Here is a 27,150-nt window from a genome sequence, read left to right as displayed (position 1 = left end):
AATGGGAACGAAAACGTATTTTAAGGAATTATATGGAAAAGTTCTCCAAAAAAACTTATCAGTATCAACTCCAAAACACCCATTAATTCTCTAATGTTTTTCTCAAGCAAAGTCAGAATCTCGACCAAAAAGTGTATAGTTCACTGTTTCTCAATAAATCTCTTCATCTAGAATGTTAAGCTCTTTAAACTATTCGTTTCTTCCATTTTTTGTCTTTTCAACTTAAGATTCGTAATCAAGAGAAAAGTCTGTTCTCTTTTTTTTTTTCCTTCCATTCTAGGCCTAAATGAGCCCAATTTATTCAATATCGTTTGGACAAAATTCTTGTCGTTCTTCTTTTTAAAAAAAAAAAAAAAATTTCTTGTCATTCGTTTTGTTTATGGAATGTTACTCTGTTTCTTGCCGTTCATTTTCTTTATGCACCGTTACCTTTTTTGACATAATTCTTGCCATTCATTTGCTTTATGGACTACTACTCTATTTGGAAAAAAAAAAAAAAAATCTTTTGCCTTTTCTGATTGAGATGGATATAAGATAAATTGACAAAATGACGTACTATTTCTTTTGTGTTCTTGGTTTCAGATTTCACATTTTTAAGCATTTCAAAACAGGTTTCTCATCCATTCTGTTGGCAGGCTCATGCGCCGCCCCATGCACGTTGCAGTTTAAATATCATCAAAGTTTTGTCGAGGAAATTATTACAAACTAAAAGTTTCTTGATCTCAGTAACTTGACATAATTTTTGCAGAATACGATCTATTCCAATGCAGGTTGACATAATAAAGCACGAAGAGAAACAATTACGAACGAAACAACAAGAGCCACAATGCATGAAGAGATTTTCTTCAATTCAGGAAGCAAAAAGAGATGATGCAGAATCTTGATTGATCATGATCTTGCTTTAGGGATGAGAAGCAATGGTTGTTCCTTCTCCAATGTCACACCAAACTTTTCATTCATATCTAATTGCTGAGGATCTTTTCCTTCGGGAAGTGACCAATCAAAGCAGTGGATCAGCGACGCAAGAACCAAAGGAACATGCCTAGCAGCCATGGGCAGGCCAGGGCAGATTCTTCTTCCACTCCCAAACGGTAAGAGCTCAAAATCATTCCCTTTATAATCCAAACTACAACTCAGAAATCTCTCAGGTTTAAACTTCAATGGTTCATCCCAAATTCCAGGGTCTCGTCCAATGGCCCAAACATTCACTAAAACTTGAGCATTTTTAGGAATAGTGTAATTCATGACTTGACATGCTTCAGGGGCACGGTGTGGAAGTAGCAAAGGGGCAGGAGGGTGCAGCCTGAAGGTCTCCTTAATGCAGGCCTGCAGATATGGTAGTTGCATTAGATGAGACTCTTTTGGCAAATCTTGATTGATTTCTCTTCCAAGCTCTTCACGCACTTTCATCATAGACTCTGGATTCTTCACTAGTTCTGCCATTGCCCATTCAATTGTTGAAGTACTAGTGTCTGTCCCAGCAGTGAACAATTCCTAGTACACCAAAATTATAATGTATTACTGCATTTGCAATTGAATGGGAATCTCTGGCTGTTGTAAACAATGAGAAATTCATTATTTACACACCAACAGCTCAACAGCTTGAAGTGTTGCGTGATCTTTTTAAAAGACAGCTCTAGTTGCAGATTCAACTCTAAATTTATTCATCATATTATGCAGACAAAACTCCAGGGACAAATTTCATATATCTTAAGACCTATTCAAGTAAATAAAAACTACTGCATCATTACTGAATATAAAGTTTAATCCCATATATAAGCTTTAGCTAATATCTATGTCCGTGTTAGTCCTAAGATGATAGTATGAAAGAGCAAGGATTCGATAATTAACCAATCTAGAGAGATATGATAGCTGGATTAGGCAAACCCGGAGAGATATATGAATCAAGGTAGCCAAGTAGGCCATGCTTGAAGAACATGAAGAAATTTTGTGGATTCTTGATCTAGTGATAGAGTGAGTGTGCATTTGCATTAGAGAGAGAGAGAGAGAGAGAGAGAGAGAGGACCATGAGTAATTGGTGAATTCGTTCATTTGTAAAATTATTCTGAAGCAAGGTGTCCAGAAAGTCTTCTTGGCTCAAAGTCAAAGGGGCACCCTGTCGCCTCCTCTCTTCAATGATAGGTTCCCAAGCAGCACGAATCTTGATTCCCAGATTAGTTGACTTCTTCCGGAGACCCTGAAGATCAAGCTTGCACAATAGTGGATAAAAATCTGATACATTTGGGGCAGTGGCCACCTCCATGACTGTTCTCACTAGACTTTTCATCCCCTCACCAGCACTTTCTTCTTCCAAGCCGATAAGATCTCTTGACACCATTACATTGCTCAACATGTTGAAGATCGTCGCAAATACTAGCTCTCCGATATCCACAACTTGACCTTCCTTCTTAGCCCTTAAATGCTCGACCATGTCCGAGATCTTTTTCTCTCTTAAGCATGATTGATTATCCAATGCTCTAACTGAGAAAAGCTCGGTTCTGCACAGTGTCCTCAAGTACTTCCATCCATCATTGCATACTTCAGTCCATCCGATCGATGAACGGTTGAGTTCTTCCTGTCTAGCAGGAACTACCTTGGGAACATATCGCGCGGACAGACTCCGATCATGAGTTTTCAGGATTTCAATCGCAGCTGCAGGGGATGATCCCACGACCGTGTATTGAGTGCCTAACTTGAGACATATCAGTGGACCATAAGTTTGAGCAAAATTGCAGAGTGTGACATGAGGTAATCTTCCCATATGAGGGATATTGCCCAAGACAGGCCATGGAGTTGGCCCTGGTGGAATTGGCGGAGACTTTGTTGCAAAAGGATATTTCCATTGCTTGAAGATGAGATAGAGTAATGGTAAGAGGAAGATTGGAAGCAATAGATAGTTTGCTTCTATGTCTGGAAACTGAGCCATGGCTTCCATCAAAAGAAATTAAATGTTCCTTAAATTTGTGCACGGGATGAAGTATGGAGCAGTGCTGACGGACTAAAAAATGGCATTTCTTTAGTCTTTGGAGCCCTGGCGTTATTTAGATAATGTAACCTACACCTTCACCTACACGCATGTTAGATTATTCGGTTTCTAAATCATTAATTAATCTGATGGTTTTCAATGCAATGCTAGTTTATTCTATCATAGCAAATTAAGCATCTCCACTGGACTTGACAATGATATGTTTTGACATTTACGTTGCTTGTTCGGTTCATCCTGTCTTGGTTACGATTCTTTCGATAGTTAATTCTGAATTTTGATTTCAAAATGCCTTCGTACCCAGCAGCAGGTGCTTTAAATATCGGTGGCTTTGACTTTAGGTACTATTTCCTTTCTTCTGCAATCAAACCAATGAGAAAGAGTACTATTCTTTGCCGCGCCTGATCTGAGCCTCTTATTTGACACCAATGGAAATAGTAGTCGTGTTAGGTTAGTGAAGGTTTAAAGTAGTTGGTTGTTTGGCCCTTCGTCATCATCGTGCATTCGATATAGTATTCTGGCCTCTGCCGTTGTGGTTCTTGTAGTTGGCCTTTCATTCTCATATATATATGTTATCGTCTTATGAATTACCAAGAGCTTGTGGCAGAATCCTCCTGGCGGTGGAATCTCCACTAAGTACTAGTCTCCTGCTCAGAATCACACTAGGCAGCTCTGGCATTTCATGATGTTAGTAAGTTGATGCAAGAGGGTGAGCTGTTTGATAATTTTATCCCGCAGTTAAATTTAATGGATTTAGATTTTAATATAGTCAGAAAACTCTTATCACTTTAATATATTCAGACGTATTTAATAATAAAAAATAGAATATTTTTAATTAATTAATTAAGTGGCTATGAATTATTTAGGCAAAACTTAATAAAAATAATTAATCATAAAAATCACTTTGATCTTTTTGAATTCATTTCTCTACTTTGAATAGCAAATCTAAACTTATAATCGTTATATTTGTTTAAATAACTTACAATATGTAAAACAAAATTGAAATCAACTAAAAATAACTAAATCATCATTTTATCTAAATATTATGATTTTTAAGTTTTCAAATTATAATAGATATGCATATATTATTGATGTGAACCTATAATGTATATAGCAAATCTAAACTCACAACCATCATATTTATTTTTATTTTTTGGTAAATAACTTACGATATGTAAAAAGTTCCAAGTAAACTAAAAATAATCAAATAATCATTTTATCATACAAACTATATGATATATGGATACATTATTGATATGTAGTTATAATGTGTGTGTACATATGTAGAAAATTATATATAGATATTTATTCTTGTGAACTTTATATTGGTACTAGAGATGGGGCGAGAGCATCCTCCCATGTCCCTCGCCCCATTTATAACGGGGGAAGAAAAATTCCTCCCACTCCACCACCAAATAAAGAAAATAAAGAAAGGGGTTCGTTCTAGAAAACCCCCCAATAAAAAGATCTACTCCTTACTCAAGTTCCTAGTAAAGACCAAGCAAGATTTCTTCATGGATTACATTTTTCGTTTATTTCGATTTTCTTAATTCTTTATTCAATATCTGATTCAATAAATGAAGAGGCGTAAAATTCTTGAGTAGTCTACTTCCCTTTGAATGCTGAATACCTTAATTATTAAGAATTAAGGGAGTACCTTGTAATTCATAAGAGATTTACTTGTCTATGTACTGTTCCATTTGATCTTTTAGGCCCCGACTTCACCTCGACGGTTATGCCACGATGCCCCTAAAGACTCCTCTCGTAGATCAGATGCACGCAGCCATCCACCCTTATTGGATTAGGTGTTTTTGAGATATATTTTAAAAATTGTACTATATTATTGTATATGAAAAAATTTTACTGTAGTCGTTTATTAGGGTGTTTTTAAAAATTTTAAAATTTTTTAATTTAAAAAAAAAAAAAACCACCCATCACCACCTACCACCACCCTCCTCCTGCCTCCTCCCTCTTCCTCCACTCCCCTCCTTCATTCTCCCTCCTCCTCCCCTTCCCTGCCCCTTGCCAGAGCCCCCTCCCCCTCCCCCTCCCCCGATTGTTTGCAACTAAATGGATGACGAAACTGAAATGAACAAAAAGATTTCGAAGTTGGCCCATGTTTTTATTATAAAGTCCAACCCATCCCATGTGAACTTTGTTTGGGAAAAACTTGGGACTTGCAACCCCAGTTTGCCAGTAGGCCCATTTTATCTTACATGTCACCCAATTCAAGTCATCGTGCTTAAGCCATCAATAAACACTCAATACTCACCAAGACTCAACTGTAACGTAACATTAACCAAAATCCTTGTTTGACTCCATCCAATATCAAGAATCAATACCCATAAAAGCATATCTATATTAGCTCAGGGGTTAACCTGCATGTTAATTAAGAAGCTTAAAGACCCTCTACTTGAGCATTGTCCAATGTTGAAGCAATTGTCTCGTGCATGTTTTGTTCATCATCTGCGTTCTGTTTCCATCTTTTCCTTTTCTCTTTACCAAAAATCACTTGTAATTGACACATTTAACTTTGCACTCGACTAATTTTTCCAATTTGATTAGACTAAATTGGGTAAAGGGTCGTCAAAAACTTGCCTGCCCTTTCTTAACTTTTAACCTGTCCATGGAAGAAGCTAAAAGGGTTCATAAATATCTCATTTTCCAAATATTTTTGTCTACATATACAAACCCGCTTTCCAGTTCTTGTCATTGTTATGATATCAACCTCAATATGGGCTCACGAAGTTTGTGCTCTTGAAAGGTACAACATCTTACATCGACTGATTAACAGCTTATAAGTTTTTGTCAGAGATTACGTATCAGAGTGCATTTCTCATAGCTGATATTACGACGTTTATATCTGCAAGAATGAGTTGCTGCTTCCCCGCGGTGACTGGTGAGTTGTCACCATATTTCTATTAGATATTTTCTGATGCCTTCTCGAAGAATGATTTTCGAAGTTCAACCCTGTAAGATAACGATCTGTCACGAATTCTGATTTTGCATGGACCACAATCTTGTAGTATTTCATTTCTTCTACGTGATTAATACTAAGATTATATGATCAAGTATGCATTTTAATTGTTAGATGAAAGAGCAAGGACAGGGACAAGAATATTTCATTACTCACCTCGAATGAAATTTAAAAAAAAAAAAAAAAAAAACAGTAAATGTTGGACATCATTTTCCGTGCTGAAAACTATTTGAGTCAGATTTGTTTACTGTCACTGCAGCCATTACAACATTTAGATAATAAATATTACTCGAGTGGTGAATCATTAGCTAATATGATGTTCTTAATGTAGTGTATATAGATTCTTGTAGCTTATCTTAACAAAGAATCTCCATTAGAGTTAATACTACTGATATATTTTTGGCACTTACCATTTGTGCTAACAACTACTTGTTTGATGGTTTTCAATGCAGTGATAGATTCCAATATCTTACTTTAACAAAGCATCTCCATCAGAGTTGACACTTGATAGTTCATACTACTACTTCCTTCCCAATAAGTTTGACGCTCTTCGGAAACCGTGTTTTTTTTTTTTTATATCAACAGTCACTTAATTTTGCTTGGTTTTCTTTCATATCCCTATTTGTAACCAGTTTACGATGAAAGAATGAATGCAATTGTGGGCTCTTAATTGCTTTGGTAATCTATTGATAACCATTTGAAGTTTACGTAGCTTCAAGCTCTAGAGTTATCATAGTTTCGTGCAAAAGACGCTCCGCTATTTTAACAATCTTGGTAAAGATGGGATGTATCATTTGAGACCCACAATAAATATTAAAACCTCTTCTGACCATGTGAACAAAGGGCAATGCTTGGAAAGAAACTAAATTTATTTATCCATTTTTAGTAAGAGACATAATTTTGGGACGGATCGAAAAGAAAAGTATGATACTTTTTAATAGGACGGAGGGAGTAATGTTTTCTGACATTTACCGCTTGTGCTGACAGCTTTACTGGTACAAGGTGTGGACAACCTTAATTGTCCGATATATCTTGTCTTTCTCATGACTGGATTCATCTATAATACACTGTGACAAAAATTTAAGTTTTGGTGACTTAATAGATTGCTACGAGTTAGGAAAAAATTTTCTTTTTATGATATAAAACTAGTGATAGTATGTAAGGTTTTAAGTCACAAAAAATTATAGTCTTGATTTACAATTAATAGTATAGCATTTATTTGTGAGTCACAATTGATCTTCTTATTATTCGGTCAGTGATCCTTATTTGCAAATCATAAGGAGATCACAAATCTGTTTGTGACTTGTATCATACTTTTTATGACAAATTTCATTAGTCACAATAACCAGCTTTTCCTTGTAGAAGGTGCTTTTTATAGTTTATGCATCGGTGGCTAAAATTTTCGGTAATTCTTTTCTCCTGCAAACCTATGAGAAAGATTATTCTCTACCGTTTCTTCTGAAGAAGTCTTTGTTCTCTAAGTTGAAAGTTGAAACCTCAATATTTTGGGTTTGGGTAAATTTTTCAATTGCTTGCTCACGCTTTATAAATTTTACTGTCATTTATGTACTTGGAAGAAGCTAAAAGGGTTCATAAATATATCATTTTCCAATCATTTATATTACATAAATTCCCTTTCCAAAAGCACACTTTTGCAGCATCTTTTCTAACTGAACAATTTTATTTTTCTCCTTGTTGTTGCTAGTAGGCTGGTTATTGACCATTTGAAACGGATTCATTCAGTTTTTCTCCTATTGTGTTTTTCTTGTGTTTCTACTATTGTGCTTTTTTTTTTTTAATATAGGGACTTCTAAATTGCTAGGAGCTTGTGGTGGATTCCCTAAACCTTGCCCTGGATACTGAATCTCCTGTCCACAATCACACTTAACAACTCTGCATTTGAATAGGTTATGTGCGAGCTCGGTTGGTCACGGGTGTATTGGATGTTGTCAAGAGATAAAAGAATATTCCATTGTGAAAAGTAAAGTGTTCCATTTGAGTAAGTGCCTTTTATCCGATGTTAGGAGATCGTCATAGGTATATCCGATGAGATAAAAAGGTGATTGTGAGATGTGTTAACGAAAAGTGTAAAAATTTTTGAATGAAAAATTGTATATAAAGGGTGGAACTTGGAAATTCCTAAGATTTTCGTATTCACCCGGTTTTAATTAGAAAGTAAGCCCCATCCCTTGTGAGATTTCGAAAGAAAAACTTGGGCCTATCAAGCCCCGTTGCTAGTCGACTCATCTCACTTGTTAGCAATTTAAGTCTTGCTTAAAACATCACTAGGCACACTCACACTTCTTACTTGGTGTCCTAATCAAGCCCACAAAATATTAGTTCCCTAAAAGTATATTGGTAAATCAGGTTACTTCTCTGGGTTTTATTTTTTCTTTGTTTTCTTCCTAAAACTTTTATTTTTTTATTTATTAAATTACCGCTAATTTCACAATCAACCCTGCACTTGATTATCTTTTCCAATTTGAATAGAAATGAAGACATGCCTTTCGCGTACAAAGATATATATAATAATATATGGTGAGACAACTACGTCCGTCCAATAGAAAGATACATACGGTGATTGCTGAGACAGCAGTGTCTGTCATAGACTTGGAAATTTGCCTTCCTGATTGGACAACTATTAATCACATCCGTTGAATCCTTGAACTTGTATTACGTTGCAACTTTAACAAGGGATTAGCAGCCTTTTTTTTTTTTTTTTTTTTTGAAAAGAGCAGCCAAAGTTTTTGCATGGACATATGTTTTACTAGACTAAATTTAAATTTCCTAACTCTTCAAATACTTGCTTTTTCAACTTTTATTAGAATTTTTGTAAGGGTTTTTTTTTTTTAACGAATGCTTAACAGACACTGATTAATACATTTAAATCATAACTAATCTATAATATAAATACATACACTAAAAATTATGACCTGTCTTCTCGAAGGGCTTATAAGTATCTCATCTTCCAAATACTCTTTAGTAGAGGAATTCCCTTTTGCCAAAGCAGACTATTGCAGCGTCTTTTTTGATCGTACAACGTTTTCTGCTCATTACAGCTAGGTTGGCTGCTGAAGATTTTGACGTGGGTTCAGCAAGTTTGTACTCTTTGATAGGTACGTGGGGATTGAATGAATGTACAACATCTTATAGCAACTAATTAACGGCTTATAAAAGTTTCGTCTTGAGTTCACCAATGAGAATGCCTCGTTGATAGGTGATATTGCGAGGTCTATATATATCCCAGGCTGTCGAGCATGCAGAACACCAGACGGTACATAATAGACAGCTTGATGGTACGTAATAGACATCTTGGTAGCTAATTGTTACCATCATATTTTGCAAGATATTTCTGATACCTTTCTGACGGATGATCTTCATAGTTCAACCGTGTAAGAACGACCACACATCTTATACATGTCATCACTTCCAATGCGATTACCACTAAGATGATATGATTGGGTACGTAATATATATAATTATCAGATGAAGACCAAGGACATGAGCAAGAATATTTAGTTACTAGCCCAAAATAAATAGGATAGTTTGGATGTCCGAGATAATATCTAGTGGTCAAGTTTGTTCGATTATTTTTACGAGTTTGAAATTTTGTTTAAATTTGACTTGTTTACTTCTTGAACTGAATTCGAACGAACTTGAATTCGAGTCAAGCTCAAGTAGTTTGAATTTTTTACATATAAATTTCATTTATATGTTAATATATCGAGTTGAATTTGAGTCAAAACTTAAAAGCTCATCATATACAGTATACTGTTTAAATTTGATTTGACTGACTAACGAACAAACTCTTACTGAACTAAACTTAATTTGAGTTTCAAATAGCTTGATTCGTCTTTCAATCAATGTTTTGGAAAATGAATTGAATGGATCGGTCCGATCGATCGAATCACGAATCAATCATGGCTTCGGCTCGATTCAATGGATAACCCAAAGATTCAATAAATAATCCAAAGAATTAATTGAACCGATCAAATTCAATCAATATAATTATACTACTATTATTTTAATTAATTTTTCCAAATAAGTGTCTTTACAAGAGAAACCTGCAAGAAGTCAGATGAATAGACGCACATCAACAACAAGTACTGCTATGCTATCCACCGTTCGTTCGTATTGACCGCTGCCGTGCCCGGTGCCCTCCCTTCGTGCTTTCATATTCACACCTGTGGCGGGCGAAGTTTTATTTGGCTGGCGGGCCTGTAATCAAATGTATTGACTACTGGCCTGAAAATTGCATGGCTTTCTTTTCTTTTTCTGATTCTTTCTCCGCGGTCCAGGAAGGATTGCAGGGCAACCGGTCGGTCAATTAATTACTTAATAATTAGTAGCTAAAGAAATCGACATCATGTGCTAAGCACTTAGCATCTTGATGACTAATATAAGGTACTACTAATCGCTGCTTTGTCTCTCCAACTAAACACCTAAAAAGAAAGAAAAAAAAAATTCTTTTTTTCTACATCAATCTAGAATGTCGTCTCAGACTCTTTAACCCTCAAAGCAAAAAGGCAATAATTTCAAGATTCCATTAAAGCTTAAGGGCATTCCTGCCCACCTGTTTCAGTTGACGGAAACTCCCAAGAAGAAGAATGATCAAAGACTACTACTAGTAATCATCAATAAATAACCTTATATTAAGTAGTGCTCAGCAACGTGAGAATGTTAAGTAGTACATTCCTACAAATAAAAAATTTGTTTGGATATCATATTAACTATTTCATCCACTAATTAATATCAGAAGGATAATAGTAATACTACTGCTGCTGTGCTGACCACTTTCTCCTTATCATCCATCTGGAACTAGACGGCACCAAATGGATTCCGCGTGTCGAACACAGCAAAATCCACCCACTTCATGTGGTTGACAAATTCTGCTGACTCAGGCACACGATGGGTGGCTGGGCATTAGATCATCACCATGCCTTGAACTGCTTTAGACTTTAAATATGGCTTTATCAGTTATCCCAAACGACTGATCAGGCCATACAATAATACAACCTAGGATCCTACCTAGTACTATCTATAGTGGAATTCTTTTTATATCTCACACACACACATAGATATATATATATAGATAGATACGTACAACCTGGGATCCGCATTGAGAATGAGATTTTAACTCATTAAATCATTGAGAGAGAGAGAGATTGAAAGGGCTATTATATTAAGCATCCCTTTTTGACAAATGTTTCTAAATGGAGCATTCTTCATAGTTCAAACTAGCTACTTGGGCAGGTATATGATCTAGTATCTTCTTCATGGACTTCTGTATTCTTAATTATCGTATAGCAACAATTAGGTAAAAAGTTAGTAGTATTTCCTCATAGAAGCTGTAGGCTTGTATGTAAGTTATAATATGAAATGGAATATAACGTTTCGTTTGTGTAGTTTTTTTTTTTTTTTTTTTTTTTTAAATCACTGGAAACCTAGCTTAGAATTTCTTTCATAATTTGTTAAATACCCTCAAAATTAACGGCTTTCTGCCTAGATCATCTGGAGGGTAGTTTCCATCTTGAGGTTGTATAATATTTTTATGACATAGTCATGATTTTCTCAATCTGTGATCAAATACACAAATCAAAAGGAACATTAAGCCAGCTACTACTGGCTGTGAATTGTCATCGTTTTCTGTCGTAGATATTAGTCACCATAATCGATGATTTTACACTTCAATGAATAGTTTGGATAGAGTATTATTTGAAATAGTTACTGTAACATTTTTTTGTGATTTGATATATGTGAAATGAAAATATAAAAAGTTGAATTAGAAATTGTGTTTACGAAATAGCGTTTAGATGACTCAAAAGCCTACAACACGACGACTGCCGAATTCGGACTCACCAAATTTAGTGTGACAAGATTCATTATTGATACCTGAATTGATTATGATTAGAATGGCAACTAACATTGGGTGCATATAGAATCATATTATTATTCTAGTCTGCAATTAAAATCTGAGTACTGTTTGTTTAGCCCAACATGAAATCAATAATGACAGCCACAAATTCCCGTATCCTCTAATACGGAAAAAAGGAAACATCTTGGATTTTATCCAATTTTTCAGTGGGTACCGTACAACACGGATGGAAACGTAATTACACCGATGAAGTTAGTGAAAATTGTCGGCAGGAAATGCTTTGAACTGCAAATTATTGAACTAACTATCGGGTAGTTAAACATTAATTATTATTTGAGATTTTACAACAACTTTCCTTTTAAAAACTGCTGCCAGTTTCTTTTTCCATGTGCGCCACCATTACCAAACCCTTTTGATCTTTTCTTTATTTTCTGTCCTACAGATTTTAACAGCATCTGGTAGGAAAACATATCCTTTTGTTCTCTCGATTCCATTTTTACGTGAGACATGTCCAAATGCCAGCCTAATAATAATACTACTACTAGGAAACATATAGAAATTTAGAGGTTCATTTTTTTTTTTTTTACGGAATGGATGTCCGGGTCAATCCTTACGGGTCCGACTAATCCCACTCCAACCCGATTCATTTTTTTTTTTAAAGAAATTTAGAGGTTCATGAATCGTCAATTTAGGCAGAGCAGTGTACATGAAAACTCTGGGTTGCCCACTTGAAAATCAGGCAACTAAAAGGCTGCTATAAATCATGTCATGTCAAGGCACATGAATTTCAAAGAACTTTTATTTATTCTATGAATTATAGATCTAAATTGTTCTTAATTCTATTCTAGATATTATGCCCCATCTCAAAGCACTTTTATTTATTCTGGGAATTCTAGAACTAAATTAGTCCTAGACATTCGCTCTTGCCCATTAGAAGATTACAAAATATTCTAGACCGAAATGAAGACAAAATGCACTGACAAGAATATTAGACCATGAAAAAGCTATTCTGGGATTCTACGTGCCCAAGCAAATATAATATTCCTCTCTTCATAAATAAAACTACAACTCCTAATTGTTATGACAAAATGTAGAGAAAAGAAATAAAGACAGAGAAATGGAAGCAAATAGATGTCTGTCCCGGTGATGATCAACAAAAAATCAGCTACTACTAGAGTAATTAGCCATCACTTAAGTTCTTTTAGATGTAGATCAAGAAATTAAATTCTTGACTTGCGCGCTCCGATGATAATTCAATTCCCTCCTATTTTTCCTTTATCAACAAAAAAGATTAAATGCTTCAATAGCATGAATTTAAATCCTTGATTTTGCAGGAAACATGTTTAAGGCACTTGTACCAGGTTAGCCATCCGGACCAAACTTTTTTCCTGACAGAAGAAAAGAAGAAAAACAAAAGAAATGGAAAACGCGACAAAAGGGGGGGAAAAAAAAAAAAAAAAATATATATATATATATATATATATATATATATATACACAGTAGAAGAATAAAAGAAATCAAGTAGAATAAGTCATATGCAATTCCCTTGCATCGTCACTATGTATATCTAACTGGCAGTCTGACACAATTTGTCTTCCTTCGTCCCATTTCCCTTTCAAATTTCTGTCTCCACTTTCTTTATATCCTGTGCATCCCTTAAAATTCCGCAGACCTAAAATCAATTGATCTAGCTGAAATACCAGCAGAGAAAATCAGCAAAAAAAAGAAAAGAAAAGAAAAGAAAAATTCAATCTGGGGGCTAAATTCTTGATTGATGGGCGCTGCTTTTTCCATGTTATTTTCAAGCACAAACACCCCTGCAGCTCCAGCATCAAAGCTAGGCTTAGGGGACTTGCCTGAGAGTTGTGTGGCCTCTGTTCTTTTGTACTTAGACCCTCCAGAGATCTGTAAGCTTGCAATGTTGAACAGGGCTTTTAGGGGGGCTTCTTCTGCTGATTTTGTTTGGGAATCAAAGTTGCCTCTCAATTATGGTTCTGTTATTGATAGAGTTGCAGATGATGGTTGGAAACAGGGTTGTGATGATTTTCCTAAGAATTTGTGTAAAAGGGACATTTATTCAAGGCTCTGTAGACCCAAATCTTTCGATGGTGGCACCAAGGTTCGATCTTTCTCAAGCAACTTTCTTCTCTTTTATTTTAAATTAATTTGGGTTCCATGTCTATTGTTGTACAAGAATTTGTTATGAAGCCTATGTATTTGTTTGTTGGTTTTCTGGGCTTTTTATTTTGAGCTGGTATTGATCTTTAGTAATAAAAAATAAAAATAGAAATGATAAAAACAAATTGGTTCTTTATTGGGTTTTCCCTTGTTTGTGTGTTATTATTCCAAGAGATGATTTTTTGTGATATAATTTGTGGAATCAAGATTACATGAAATATTGTCTTGTGTTATTGATCTTGATGTATTTTTTTGGCAGAAGGTCTGGTTGGATAAAAGTAGTGGAAAGTTTTGTTTGTCAATTTCTTCAAATGGGCTGGCCATAACAGGCATTGGTGATAGGAGATACTGGAGTCGTTTGCAGACCGAAGAATCAAGGTGAGAATCTGGAGTTTTTGTTCGTGTGTTGTTCTTATAGCAGAAGTTGAAGTTTGTACAATTTCTTGATGCATCTTTTTAAATCAGCTGATCGAACTTCAACTATCTGCTCGGCATTTTTTGGTTGAAATCCTCCCAGTAAAAGGTTCTTTGCTTCTTTTTTCCCCCCTTTCCGTGCTAGTTTTATCATCTTTAGTGTTGCTCTGGAAGCATGTGATTTCTCATTGTTTTATGTGGTTTTCGGGTACATATGCTCTGCAATCTTGTCTTGGACTTCAAGTCTGATTCTGTCTACATGGTTTGGCAATACTTTTTTTTTGGTAACTGGGAGGTATTGAAAGGACCTTCTACTTACGGTTCCTCTCCCCCCTATCTTACCACCCAACCCTATCCTCTCTCCTCTACATGGTTTGACAAGTCTTATTTGAATGAAGTACACAAACTTCTGCGCGCTCCTAAATGTCCTTCTTTGTATACATACTCGATTTTGCTAGTTGGTTCTTAGCATTATACCAGGACCTAAACTTCACTTTATAATGATTGGAAATCTTGCTATTGTATAATCTACTAAAGGAATGATGAGAACATTTCAAGGAAAAAAGATGCTTTAGTTAGCTGCAGAGGCTACAGTTCCAAATTTTGTTTTTTTACAAGGGTCTAGTAGCTCTTGAGATCTATGTACTTCTTCATGGTTCTTTCTTACACAATTGTTACAGCCTAACCACGTCCGTTTGTTATAGATTCCGTTCAGTTGCATATCTCCAGCAAATCTGGTGGCTTGAAGTTGATGGAGAAGTTGAGTTTCCCTTTCCAGCAGGGTCCTATAGCCTTTTTTTCCGGCTGCAACTAGGACGTACTTCGAAGCGATTTGGTCGTCGGGTTTGTAACACCGAGCATGTTCATGGTTGGGATATAAAGCCAGTAAGGTTCCAACTTTCTACTTCAGATGGTCAGCAGGGCACAACACAGTGCTATATCAATGAACCAGGAAGATGGATCTACTACCATGCGGGAGATTTTGCTGTTGTTGATCCTAGCACATCAATGAAGGTCGAGTTTTCAATGACACAGATTGATTGCACACACACAAAAGGTGGTCTTTGTGTGGACTCCGTGTTTGTATATCCTAGTGAATTCAAGGAGAGGTTAAAGCTTTGTCAAATGCAGTAGCCCTCTGAGTTCAAGGAGAGGTTAAGCCTTTTTTAAATGCAGTAACCCTCTTGGTAATTTAGATTGTGGTCCTAGATTCAGCCTATATGGCAGCCAATAGAGTCCTAAGTAGCCAAGGCAATGTGCATATTAATACCTTGGCATTTTTGTGTTTATCTTTGTAAATCACTTTAAGCGCCTGAGAAGGAGCTTGCCTGTCTATTTAGCAGAGTCCTTTCTGTCTATCCAATAAATATGACTTGGTCTTCTAAGAGATCAAAATTGTGGATGAGATAAATGAGTGGATTTGATTTTCCGAGCTTAACAAGTTTCTGATGTTAGATTTCCTGTAATTTAAATAAAGTACCATCACCCCCGTTCGAGCATTATTTACCCGTATGTTGTGGATGAATGAGATTTGGATCTCTTACAGCTGTGGATTTAAATGGTTCGTCTGTCACTTGTGCTAACAACTCCACCCGAAGCTAAGCCGAAAGTTACTTTATATTTGGGAGTTTTTTCAGCCTAAAAATGTGGTGTCAGAAGTGCCGGACGCTTGGAATCCAGGCACTAATTTCTAGCATTACTTGTTTCGGTGCATATGAACTTCCAGTGGAGTAAACTAAGGGATCTAGAGCAGTGAACATATGTTAGATTCTGGCGTCGGTAGATCCCTTTATCTCAACGTATCATGTAACGAGTCAAGGAGGTCATCCTAGCATTTGTCTCCATTGGACTGGCATAGACTTAGATGAATATCTTGCTTGGGAAAAAAAAAATACATATACATGTATATATATATATGACGGAAGAACCATCGAGATATTCGCTCCAATGGGTATCGCAGAAACAAAAAAGACCCCTCGTCCTGGTAGATCGCATTTCATCTTCAAGCAAATGATTGTTAATTTACCCTGGCAGCTTATATACTCTGCTTTATGTCTCAAAATCACCAAAAATGCTCCTTTTGTACCCAAAAAGCAAATCACAAGAGAGGAATTATCGAAGACATTCGCTTCTTAGGATCCTTTGTTTTTGCAGAGAGTGCAAGTACAGAGAATTACCAATGCTATGTGCATCAAACCATGTAGAACAGCGGACGCTTGCTGCCATTCACCATCCGCGGAGGCCGGAACACTGCTCATATCATAATCCAAGTTCTACTTTGCAGGCTGCTGCTGATATTTCAGCCAAAGCAATCATTTTCCTAGTAATCTAAACTTAACAAGAAAATTCATCAGAATTTGAAAAAAATAAAATAAAACAAAAGCAGTTAAAAAGAATGTCAACAACCAGACATTTAGCTCCAGCCTCAGGTTGAAAAAGATGGGTATTACTATATTCAGGTTTGATTCACTTCGGACCAACAGTTAAGATATGTCATAAACTTCAAAGTTATGAAATCCCATTTACAAAATTTATACTCCACAAAGGTTTCTATCATGAATTTCCCTCGATGAGTATGAACTTTCCATATGCATAGCTACAAGTCACTTTTTCGAGAACTGACCACCCATAAAAGCTTCAGGAACCTCCGGAAGGTCTGGTTCTCTTTTGATTGCAGGACTCGGGTTGCTGCCACTAATTTTGAGAGTATTAATATTGGACGTAGTCCTAGATATGCCACCGCTCCCTGGGACATCAGCCAAAAGATTTGCCTGTGCTGGGGCAGCATCTGTACCATAACCAAAACCTGGCCTCGCTGTACCTCTAACCCTGGCAATAGTAGGCAAGCCACTGAGGATATTTGCGTTGAACTCATGCAAGGCTTGGTCCTGCTTTCCAGGTGTATTCTGCAGCCCTTTGGCTCTGCTCTCAGCCACCATCTCCTGAAGCCACTTATCTATCATCTGTTTCTTTATGTCACTAATTGCTTCAGAAGTCCGTGCACTGGGCAACCTACTGAGCATTGAGTTGTCAAGTGGTGCAGGATTATTGGACTGACGCAGAAATGGAGAAGATGTAGCTCTTTGGCTAAAATTGCCCATCAAGCATGACTGCTCTGTCTCTGTAGTACTTCCTTTTGTGTTTAATATATTTCCCCATGCTGTTTTCTGATGGTAATGAGCCAACATAGATCCCACATCTCCTGAGCCAGACAAAACTCCATCACCGGTCATATGGGCGTCACTATGGTGGATTTCAGGACCAAGATGCATGGCCATTGACCTAATCCCATCTGTCTGCATGTCCTGAGAGCTCCCTTGCTTCAATGTTTCCTGCTTCACATTCTGTACATTTCTCCACATATCTGTCTTGGTGCCTGCATGAGGATAAGTCTGCAAGCTCTCTACAGAAGAAAGATTGCATTAACAAGCTTATGACAAATGGACAGCTGATAACAAGATATGCCTTGAAAGGAAACATGATTGTAACAAGTACTACAAAATGCAACAGCTCTAGGGACGCATAGATTGGACTATCAAAGCTGGTTTCAGTTATTAGGATACTTTATCTCCCCTTAAATGACTGTACTTTACAACTCCCCCCAACCCTCACCACAAAATGGATAGGAAGCCTGCAGTTATATTGAGATACAACCTAGCCAAAAAAAAAAATGCTTAGGATAGTATCATGTGCATACCAATTGGTCCAATTCTTCTTTTAATGCTAAAATCCATGAGATCTTTCATGCTGTTGACAACATCAATGATCTGTTGATGGGAATCAAAGCACACAATGAGAAATAAAACATTAAGAAACAGAGCAATTCACTTACAGATCTCGGTCTAAACCAAAGAAATGTCAAACCTGTAAGCATCTGACGTGTCTTTTAGAAAATCCCAAGTCATTCAGAATTGGTAAATCCAAATGCTTTGCTAGTTGATGCACAGATTTAAGAAACCTAGACAAAGAGGAAGGTGTTTGAGCCCTCTTAACAGTTGGGAAGGTGTTTGAGCGCTCTTAACAGTTGTTCCCATATTTGTAAAATGCTCAATAGAAAGCAAAATGTGTTATTCACAAATAAACAAAGGGACACAGAAACACAGCCATCTCAGAGAGGCTCATCAACTGCAAACACCAAAGCATGTAGTAGCCTCTTATAATATGCAATATTCTTAAACTTACTAGTTCACTCCCAGAATTATGACTACTATTTCATGCATTGATTATTATCAACAAAATATCTTAAAAGATAGCTAAAGCACAAACAAGTCGCACGTTGGAAAAAAAAAGAAGTCCCAACACCATATGATCTCTTCATGTTTGTATGTTCACAATTCCAGCATTTCATCAATCATAAATAGGTTCATGGATTCTAAACAATGCTGCAGCACTTTAAGAAATCGCAGAGTACATCCCTCATTCAAATATATCTGGTGGTGCTCTGAGATTCTCTCTTTTGTTCTTATCCTTCTATGTGAATGGTATGCCTATGTATGTATTCTTCTTTTGAGTTAGTTTTTTTCCTTTTTGGTCAACCCAAGGATGGGGTTCAGTGGGGGAGCAGGATCGGTTAGGTTTCCTTTTACCAGATGCAACTTTGCCAAAGTTGTTCCAAGATAGAAACACTTGGATTTTAGTATAAATAAGTCAACATGTTGTACTTACATATTGCAATTTCCTTGCACTTCCGCGGCTGGGACCCTACGAGGTGCAGGATTGCCATGGGAGCTTTGATATTTATGAGCAGCATAGACTAACTGATTAACCTGAAAAATGGCATAGATTTTTGTTTAAAGCTCATTATGCAAGAACTAGATGCTAATATCTTTCTCTCATTTACAAATCATTTTCCATGTTTATCAGATCAATGCTTGAAAAACAAAATTAAAGGTAGACAAAGCCTTTAAAGCAAACTCTTATCCTATAGTAAGCAAGCAAATTGCAAAATACTGATATCCTACACTTAACACTTAAATTTGGTGGAGACCCCTGATGTTATAACCATTTCATCTAACTATTTAACAACAATTTTTCAGCTGCTTCGGTTAGTGTTTCTCTTTACTAATTGCAGCCTCAGTGTGTACAGAAAAGTCTTTGAAATCAGTTTTATTTGTCCCAGAAAATGAAGAAAGCTTCTTCCATGCACGTGTAAAGTAAAATAGCAAGGTTAGGAAAATCTTGCGACTATCTGACAGAATTTCATACCTGGGGTGCAACTAATCGACGGGGCACATATTCTTCATGATGGTGTGCACAGAATTCCCAGGATAATATCTGAAGATGATCATCAAATGAAATTAGAAATGGAAATCCAGCTTAGCAGCCTTTTGCATAATGAAAAGTAGCTCACCTTCAAGTCGTGTCTAAAAATAACACGAAGTTTACCCTCTCGGACAACACGGAATTGTTCGTATATGCTCTCTTGTATCGCTTTCCCATATTCTAACATCATTATGCCAGAAGAAAGCCTACACTCTCGAGGAAACTCAAGAAAGAGAATTTCCTCAAGAGTACCACTCTCGAATTTCATTTTGCAAAGCCTGGGGAGTATCTCAAAACTTGCCTCTGCCAATCGAGAAAAGAACAAGTAAAGAGGAATCATAAACTGCACATTCTACTCACTAAAGCAAATGCTAGGTTTCTAAGTGAATGAACATTTGCAATGAACAGGTCGAGGGAATGACTGAAAGACAAAAGTAAAATACAAATAATTTTTCATTGCAGCACAACAGAATAGTGAGGTCCATAGAACATTTTTCTGTTCACTATTTCAAATTGGGACTACAAATGCACAACTAGTTTGCTTACCAAACCCTTTTCCTGATTTTGTACCACATATGTCACAGCACCAGCTATCCTGAGAAGCAAAATAAGCAGCAAAAAACTTAAGAAGCACAATATGCAAAATTTTCTAAAAGAAGCTATCTGATGGATAAGCATGAAATTGACATAAATTGAGTACAGAGAACCATTGAAGTTAATTTGTCAGCCTAGAGGCAGATTGCATGTATTGTATGGATACTGACCATAGTCCCCAAGGAAAGAACACCAAGAACATTTTTCCCAACATTTTCATATGAAGATAAACACCATCTTTCTTTAGCTCCAGGAGCATAGAACTCTAACACAAATTTCCTCCAGTAGACAATACTGTTATCCTGCAAACGATGATATCAAACTTAGCCCCATCGAGCTTCAGAAAGACAATCAGTGAAATGGAAAACGAAAGATATGATACATGATCTTGAGGATGCATGAGGAGATGGATTTGTAGAATGCCAAACAACTTCCTTAATAAAATAAATGAGCAAGAAACTCATTTGGAATAACAACCTTTGGTCGATGCAACAGATGATGTATATATTGAGTCAATCTTTGGGAACAAATCCCATCACCGGTGGACTGAATGGAAGAAGTTTGATGAGTGGCCTGATATGGCAACTGATTCTTCATCTGCTGTCCTGACTGGGGGGAATGAGCTCCGAGCAAGTTTGGACTAGAATGCAGAATCTGATGTAGAAATTGATTCTGCAATTGATACTGGATTAATGCCTTCAGCTGTGGACTATTATCTTGCAATTGATCAATGTCATTCCTTGATAGTAGGCATTGAACCGCTTGTTGCTGTAATGAATAAGCTGGATTTAAATTCATACTAGAATTGTTCAATGCCTGTTTCAGAGTATTAGGTTCCTGTTGTATCCCAATAGGAAGTGAATGAAGGTGGCTTTGTGTTTTAGGTTCAATGAGAGCAGTAGAGCCTGCCGTTTGCTGTAATTTCCGCCTTTTATGCCCTTGTTGGTTGCTTTGATCCACAAGAGTATTTTGATGGCACACAGGAGAAGCTTCCAATGGTAAACCGCTTAAATTTCTGGATGAGAATGGCACCAGTGAAGAGAGTAAGTTAAGGTAAGGCTCCATGTTGGCATTGCCAGTCTTGTCCAAAAATCCTCCACTAGGCAACAAGTTGGTATCAGCATGCAAAGAATTTATGTCAACTGTATTCAGAGCTTTGCCAAGACTAGTTGGATTTTCGTTCCTGGAGGCCATATTTGCATTCAATTCTGCTATTTCAACTATTGAAAGTGGCGAGTCTCCTGGCAAAGTGCCCACAACTTCTTTTCTATGTGAAATGCTAGCACTTGAAGACTTGAGAAAAACATCATTTTCCTTACTATGTACTGCAGCAGGTATAGCCAATTGGTGGTTGGAATTCAGGTATGCATCTACACGCATGCAGATTGATGATGACCCCAAGCTCAATGAACCAATACGATACTTGCAAAAAGGCACTACAAAAAATTGCCATATCAACCAGACACATAATCACGGCCACTTATCAGAAATTGAAGACTTACTGGAAAATCCTTCAAGAAAATAAAAATCAATTTTTTCTTCGATAACATGCTCGAGGACATCCCACCCGAGACAAGATCATATTAGAAAATAATTAAAAGATCACATGAAAAGCAGAGAAATTAAAAGATTATAAAATGCGAAGCTCGCAATTAACACATGCAATCCTATATACCTATCCGAAATGGAATATGACAAAATTCCTCCTCAGCACCACTTATCACATACAAGCAAAACCCACATCGTTATTTCAAGGAAACTAAAAAGTTCCCCCCAAAAAAAATAAATTTTCAAACTCACCTTCATTGTATACATTAACCCTGCACCAAAACTCAATTCCAAGTACGACCCATTATTTTCTTCTTAGCGAATCGTTTAAATCTTTCTAAAAAACTACAAATTCCAAACCTTCATTTCTTGCTCAATATTTCTCTACCTAATCAACCAAAAAACAAAAAAAAAAAAAAGAAAGAAAGAAAGAAAGAAAAACTCAATCAAGTAACTTCAAGAAAATGTTGTTTGATGCTTTTACATTCTCCCATCATCCAAAGCAAAAACTAAAAAGAACCAAGAAACAAGAATTAACCCCCCAAAAAAGAAAAAAGAAATCACAAGTAAATGCTAACCTTAAGAAACTGAAAGGTTTGGAGAGTTGCGCGCCAAGGTGTCTATAACTCCATAGTCCACTGCTCCGAGTAAGCGTTGGGAGTGTCGTCTTATAAGAGGCGCGGGAAGGGAAAATGAGAATGTGTAAGAAGGAGAGGGGTGACCGGCCATTGCCGGTAGATGGGGCCATGCTTTACAGTGGTTTGGAGGGTACTGATAAAGACACGCGTCGGTCACATAGGAGGCCAAATGCACCGGGAGGTTCTTAATGCGGTGTGAGTCGGACAAATTTATAACGCATCTTCCGATTGGACGGCTGATGTCATAAATCTTAAATCTCTGTCCTTCCGGGGTATATAATATACTACTTGCTCATTAAGTTTTGTAGATTTTCAATAAAAATTTTTAAAATTTAATTTCAAAAAAATATTTATTTTTTTATGAATTAGTAGTATTCAGCCACCAAAAAAAGCCTCCATATTGTCAATGAGTATTTATTTCGTCATATTACCTTTTTATGAGTTTTTAACTCATAGCATGATGCAATTCGCTCGTTTATGTCAATTGCTTCAAGAAAGTTGGCCAAGATAAGTTCCATGCCCAGAGACAAATTCGTACGTCCAACAAACAAACCGAATCAATATGTTCACACTTTATTTATGCTTGAAAAGATTTACTGTTGTCCATAAGATACTCTACCTGTAAAGAATTCTTACTTTAAATTTACTTTATCCATATGTCCTCATCTCATTTGACTTGGCACCTTAAATATATAAAGTTAATAACGTCTACATGTATCCTGGATCAAAAAGTAAACCAAAGAAAGAACTGTTTAATAACATTTCCCTAACATTTCGTCCATATTCCACTTTGAACATCCTCCACTTATAATTACATCAAACTTTAAGGCAGAACCAGCCTGCACCAATCTAAACTGAGTGGTGAGCAAAACATGGGAGGAAATTGTTCAATAACATCTATAGCCTACAGAAACAAAAAAAAAAGTTCAGTTCGTAAAATGAGGGCAAGAACATTAAAAATTATGGGCAATACTGATTTAGTCCAAGCTGGAATGGCAAAAAATAGTTTGATGTCGAGAACATATAAGATACTCAGCCTTGGAGCCAGTTTCTGGATTTAAAAGCCATTCCGGGCTCTTTCATGACATGTAAGTTCAAAGCTAGCTATAAACAGCTAATCTACTACGATACAACAAAAGGCTTATTTCAAGCGAATAAGAGCCAAAAACAAAAACATCAACTGATGCTCGTCCCTCCTGCAACCTTAATAGGCATAGCAAAGTTCTCAAGCCTATCAGATCACATACACTAGGCTCTGTTGTTCCAATAACATTTTTAAATTATTGGTCTCCTCCTTCCAAACGGCGATATGGCATGTATCTGTGGTCTTTTGAAGCATTCCTTTTTCTCTTTTTCTCAATAAAAGATTCAAGCTTCCCAGATGCCTGAAAGATAACAAATAGGTTAGGTTTTCAATTCCTCGTGTCATAATCAAAACATCTGTCATGTCATCAAAGACTTTTTTGACATGTACCTTCAGTTCCTTGTATTTGTCAATAAGCTTTTGCTTTCGTATTTCAGCTACAACAAAAAAACAGAATTACGTCGGTCACAAATCAGGTTGGTAGCGAAAAGAAAAGGAGATGCTTATTTATTTCTGAAATGGGCAATGAGAGAGTGGGTGGGTGGGTAATGGCATCTGTGCATGCATGTATGTAATGAGGGGGGAGACAGAGAAAGGGGAGATACATTTTTTCAGATAGTATGGTTTTTTCCCTTGCTTTGCAGCTTCTCTCTCTTTCTTCTTGTGTTCAGCTAAAATTTCTCTGTCAGTGCGTCTTGATACTGCACTCTTCAATTGTTTATCCTAAGATATATAGCAAAAATAAACACGAAATAAGTAAAGCATTTTTGTTAACAAACTGATGCACCGAGCGAAAAATGTCGAAAGAGAACTAAGACAATCCAAAAATTCTGGGTCCCTTGATTTCTCCAGCTGTTTCTTTAGCGCCTAGAATGACGAATGCAGTTAAACAAAGGAAATCTGATATTCAATGGTTTCCCAATATCCAAAATATACCTCTTTTCCACCAGGAAGCTCATTCTCATAGAGAAAACCATATCTTTTCTTGAACCTACAACATCCATATATGATGTTTGTTATTCAAAAGAAAGCAAGTAACAAGTCCATATTACCAAAATTAATATCAGATGTAGCTTCCAACCAAATTATTCAAGGGAAAACTATTATGGCCAGCTAGAATTGAGTCCTAGCAATATCTCTCGACTGAATAACGAAAACTACCATGTCATGATGGACACAAGCATAATTTTCAGCTGTGACATACAAAAGGCATCTCAAAAAAAAAAAAAAGAAAAAAAAAAGAGAGAGCCCCACCCCCTATTCTGCACCACAAGGATCTTCAATTACATGAATGTGCTAGAGCATATAAAATTAGCTATATACCCCACTTACTCTTGCTCCAAGTCTCGCTATGACTGACAGATTGGCATAAAAAACTGAAAGACAAATATATTCTCAGCTTCATCAAGAAGCTTGCTTGGAATAAAACTGGAAAAAAAGAATTAAATATTCGGTTTTACTAAATTTTAAGCTCTGTAGCTTTCTTAATTTACTTTCAGGCTTAGTTTTCCATAAACATCCAGTAAGAAATCGATACATCCTGCCAGAAGCATCTTCAGTTCTTTCTATTCATCAGATAGTGAATTCGATTCCCTCGAAAAAAGATCCTTTTTGTAGAAAGGCAAAGTATGATGAATTTCATTAGTTCTACTCAAACCTTCTACGCATATCTCAGGATACAACTTTAGGCTACAACTTTACAATCTTATAAAATCATCAAAACCTAATTAGTCCCAAAAAAGGGTAACAATATGAAAGGAAAGAGAGGAGGATGCTTACCCTTCAACATCAAGTCTGCCACATAATGATTCAAAGCGAGGATCACGTACAACCTGAACAAAAAAGGCAACCAATAGGATCTTCTTATCCTCCAATAAATCAGATTATTGGAAATAACAAGCTTCCAGCGATATATACCAGTAAAACTAGACCTATTTAGCATACCTATGTGATACAATCAACTGATCAAAGATGACAGTCCAACCACTGAAACTAACAATTCATGCATTATACAATCTCCAATCATTTTGACAACACAAGGGAAAAACAGACAAAAGAAATATATACCATATATGATTTTCTTAATTTCCTTAATTTCACTGCAGGAAACATCAAATTGGCTCTCTAAAAGAATTTCCACACAAAATGATACCCTTTTGTGTCAAGCAGATAAATTAAGATATCCCTATATGGGTACAAGCAACAAATTTCAAATTAGGAAATGAGACAAGCTCCTCAACAAGGGAGATATTAAGCTAGGTAGTCGACAATGCAAATTGCCGCAGGATGCAATACCTGCAGCAGGTTTGGGGTCCACCTACAATACAAAAAGCTCCCCACCACCCCCCGCCCCAAAATAAATAAATAAATAAATAAATGTGTGCTGCAGCTGAAAATGTAGAATGCCTAGCATGCAACTGCCCATATAGAGAATCTATACCCTCATTTCCTTCACAAAGTATGAGAGTAATCCCTTGACTAACAAAAAGTATCTTTCTCCGATAATTTTAGTCCAAACAAGGAAAACCATCAGTAATGTAACAAAAACTCGTACAAAATTTCAGCTTTGCTTCTCACCTTCTTTGGAACTTGGATGACTTCTCTATATCTATTAACCGGCTTCTTACTACTCATTTCCATCGGCCTTCAAAAAGTTAACGCCACAGGTTTTCCAGCAAAGAAAATCATTAAAAATGGATGGAATACAAAAAGAATTTAAAAAAAATTAACCGAAAAAAAAAACAGATTTTCAAAAAAATACTAAACCTATTCTTATTCGCTCTTCCACCGACTTTATTCTCCGATTTGAACTTCCTATACACCATCTCCGACCCGTCCGACTTGGCTCGCTGCAGCTCCTCGAACGTCACATCCGCCAGCTCCTTCTCTATTTCCCCTTCCTTCAATTTATTCAATAGTATTATTTACACAATTCCAGAGAATGGAAAGATATACGTATCTGAAATCAGGAAGCTATACATACATCCTCGGAGGTAGAATCGTGATCATCATCGCTATCGTCGAACTTGATTTTGCTTGACGTCGCGACTGCTAAATCCGGTTTTGTCATTTTAATTTCTAGTAGAATTCAGTAACTAGGAACTGAAAATCCAGCACTATTCAAAGAAAAAACAAAAAGAAGTGGATAGGGGATAAAAATAGAAGTTAGGGTTTAGAGGTTTCAGAGAAGCGCTAATTTTGCCCAATCCATCGATGTTTCTTTTGCCCTGCGCATGAAGAAGAAGCAATAGTTCATCAACAAACGACGCCGTATTTGTGATGGGCTTCTTGTCAATGGTTGGGCTGAAATTTCGGACCAAACCTTTTTGCACAAGGGCAGCATTTTAATCAGAGTTCAGAAGTTTTGGACAAATTCGTTGTGTTTACGAAGCGGCCCATATAAGCCCAATACCTCCATTTTTTAAGGTAATTAAAAAACTTTCATACGGCCCAACGCCGTGTAAAGAATTCTTTCAATGTTTGTAAAATTTCTATTACAAAAAGAGAGGATAATTATGTTTGGTACAATGAAAAAGAGAATGAAATTTTAAGTAGAAAGAATTCCTTATATCTTCTCAATTCTGTATAGCATCAAGT

At 36.4% G+C, this 27,150-nt stretch overlaps 4 protein-coding genes across 6 annotated transcripts; 1 reads left to right on the top strand and 3 right to left on the bottom strand.

Annotated features, from left to right (window-relative positions):
• Positions 1–623: 623 nt before the first annotated feature.
• LOC113703494 (probable (S)-N-methylcoclaurine 3'-hydroxylase isozyme 2) lies at positions 624–3,047 on the bottom strand. Its single transcript, XM_072060705.1, has 2 exons — positions 2,027–3,047; positions 624–1,494 (listed from the first exon to the last, which is right to left on the bottom strand). Exons 1-2 carry the CDS (start codon positions 2,933–2,935, stop codon positions 889–891), a joined length of 1,515 nt encoding a protein of 504 aa, XP_071916806.1. The 5' UTR covers positions 2,936–3,047; the 3' UTR covers positions 624–888.
• Positions 3,048–13,355: 10,308 nt separating this feature from the next.
• LOC113702782 (F-box protein PP2-A13-like) lies at positions 13,356–15,859 on the top strand. 2 transcript variants are annotated; one of them, XM_027223923.2, is made up of 3 exons: positions 13,356–13,954; positions 14,276–14,391; positions 15,132–15,859. In XM_027223923.2, exons 1-3 carry the CDS (start codon positions 13,610–13,612, stop codon positions 15,559–15,561), a joined length of 891 nt encoding a protein of 296 aa, XP_027079724.2. In that variant the 5' UTR covers positions 13,356–13,609; the 3' UTR covers positions 15,562–15,859. The 2 variants fall into 2 exon arrangements, with proteins under 2 accessions (XP_027079724.2, XP_027079723.2); XM_027223922.2 differs by having other exon boundaries at positions 13,359–13,954; positions 14,273–14,391.
• Positions 15,860–16,857: 998 nt separating this feature from the next.
• LOC113704999 (probable transcriptional regulator SLK3) lies at positions 16,858–22,561 on the bottom strand. Of its 2 annotated transcripts, XM_027226861.2 has the most exons (10): positions 22,410–22,561; positions 20,761–21,719; positions 20,454–20,585; positions 20,236–20,284; positions 19,778–19,992; positions 19,633–19,701; positions 19,093–19,193; positions 18,292–18,385; positions 18,125–18,194; positions 16,858–17,830 (listed from the first exon to the last, which is right to left on the bottom strand). In XM_027226861.2, the coding sequence occupies exons 2-10, from the start codon at positions 21,661–21,663 to the stop codon at positions 17,031–17,033; spliced, it is 2,433 nt and encodes an 810-aa protein (XP_027082662.2). In that variant the 5' UTR covers positions 21,664–21,719; positions 22,410–22,561; the 3' UTR covers positions 16,858–17,030. The 2 variants fall into 2 exon arrangements, with proteins under 2 accessions (XP_027082662.2, XP_071916763.1); XM_072060662.1 differs by lacking the exon at positions 22,410–22,561 and having other exon boundaries at positions 20,761–21,740.
• An 861-nt stretch (positions 22,562–23,422) lies between these two features.
• On the bottom strand, positions 23,423–26,770 carry LOC113705076 (uncharacterized). The gene is made up of 8 exons (XM_027226956.2): positions 26,537–26,770; positions 26,320–26,453; positions 26,131–26,197; positions 25,333–25,385; positions 24,490–24,544; positions 24,159–24,276; positions 23,944–23,990; positions 23,423–23,854 (listed from the first exon to the last, which is right to left on the bottom strand). Exons 1-8 carry the CDS (start codon positions 26,621–26,623, stop codon positions 23,750–23,752), a joined length of 666 nt encoding a protein of 221 aa, XP_027082757.2. The 5' UTR covers positions 26,624–26,770; the 3' UTR covers positions 23,423–23,749.
• Between the last annotated feature and the right edge of the window lie 380 nt (positions 26,771–27,150).

This window comes from Coffea arabica, chromosome 8e (genome assembly GCF_036785885.1).
Source record: "Coffea arabica cultivar ET-39 chromosome 8e, Coffea Arabica ET-39 HiFi, whole genome shotgun sequence".
In the NCBI taxonomy this organism is placed as follows: Eukaryota; Viridiplantae; Streptophyta; class Magnoliopsida; order Gentianales; family Rubiaceae; genus Coffea; species Coffea arabica.
This window is presented reverse-complemented; position numbering and strand designations above follow the sequence as displayed.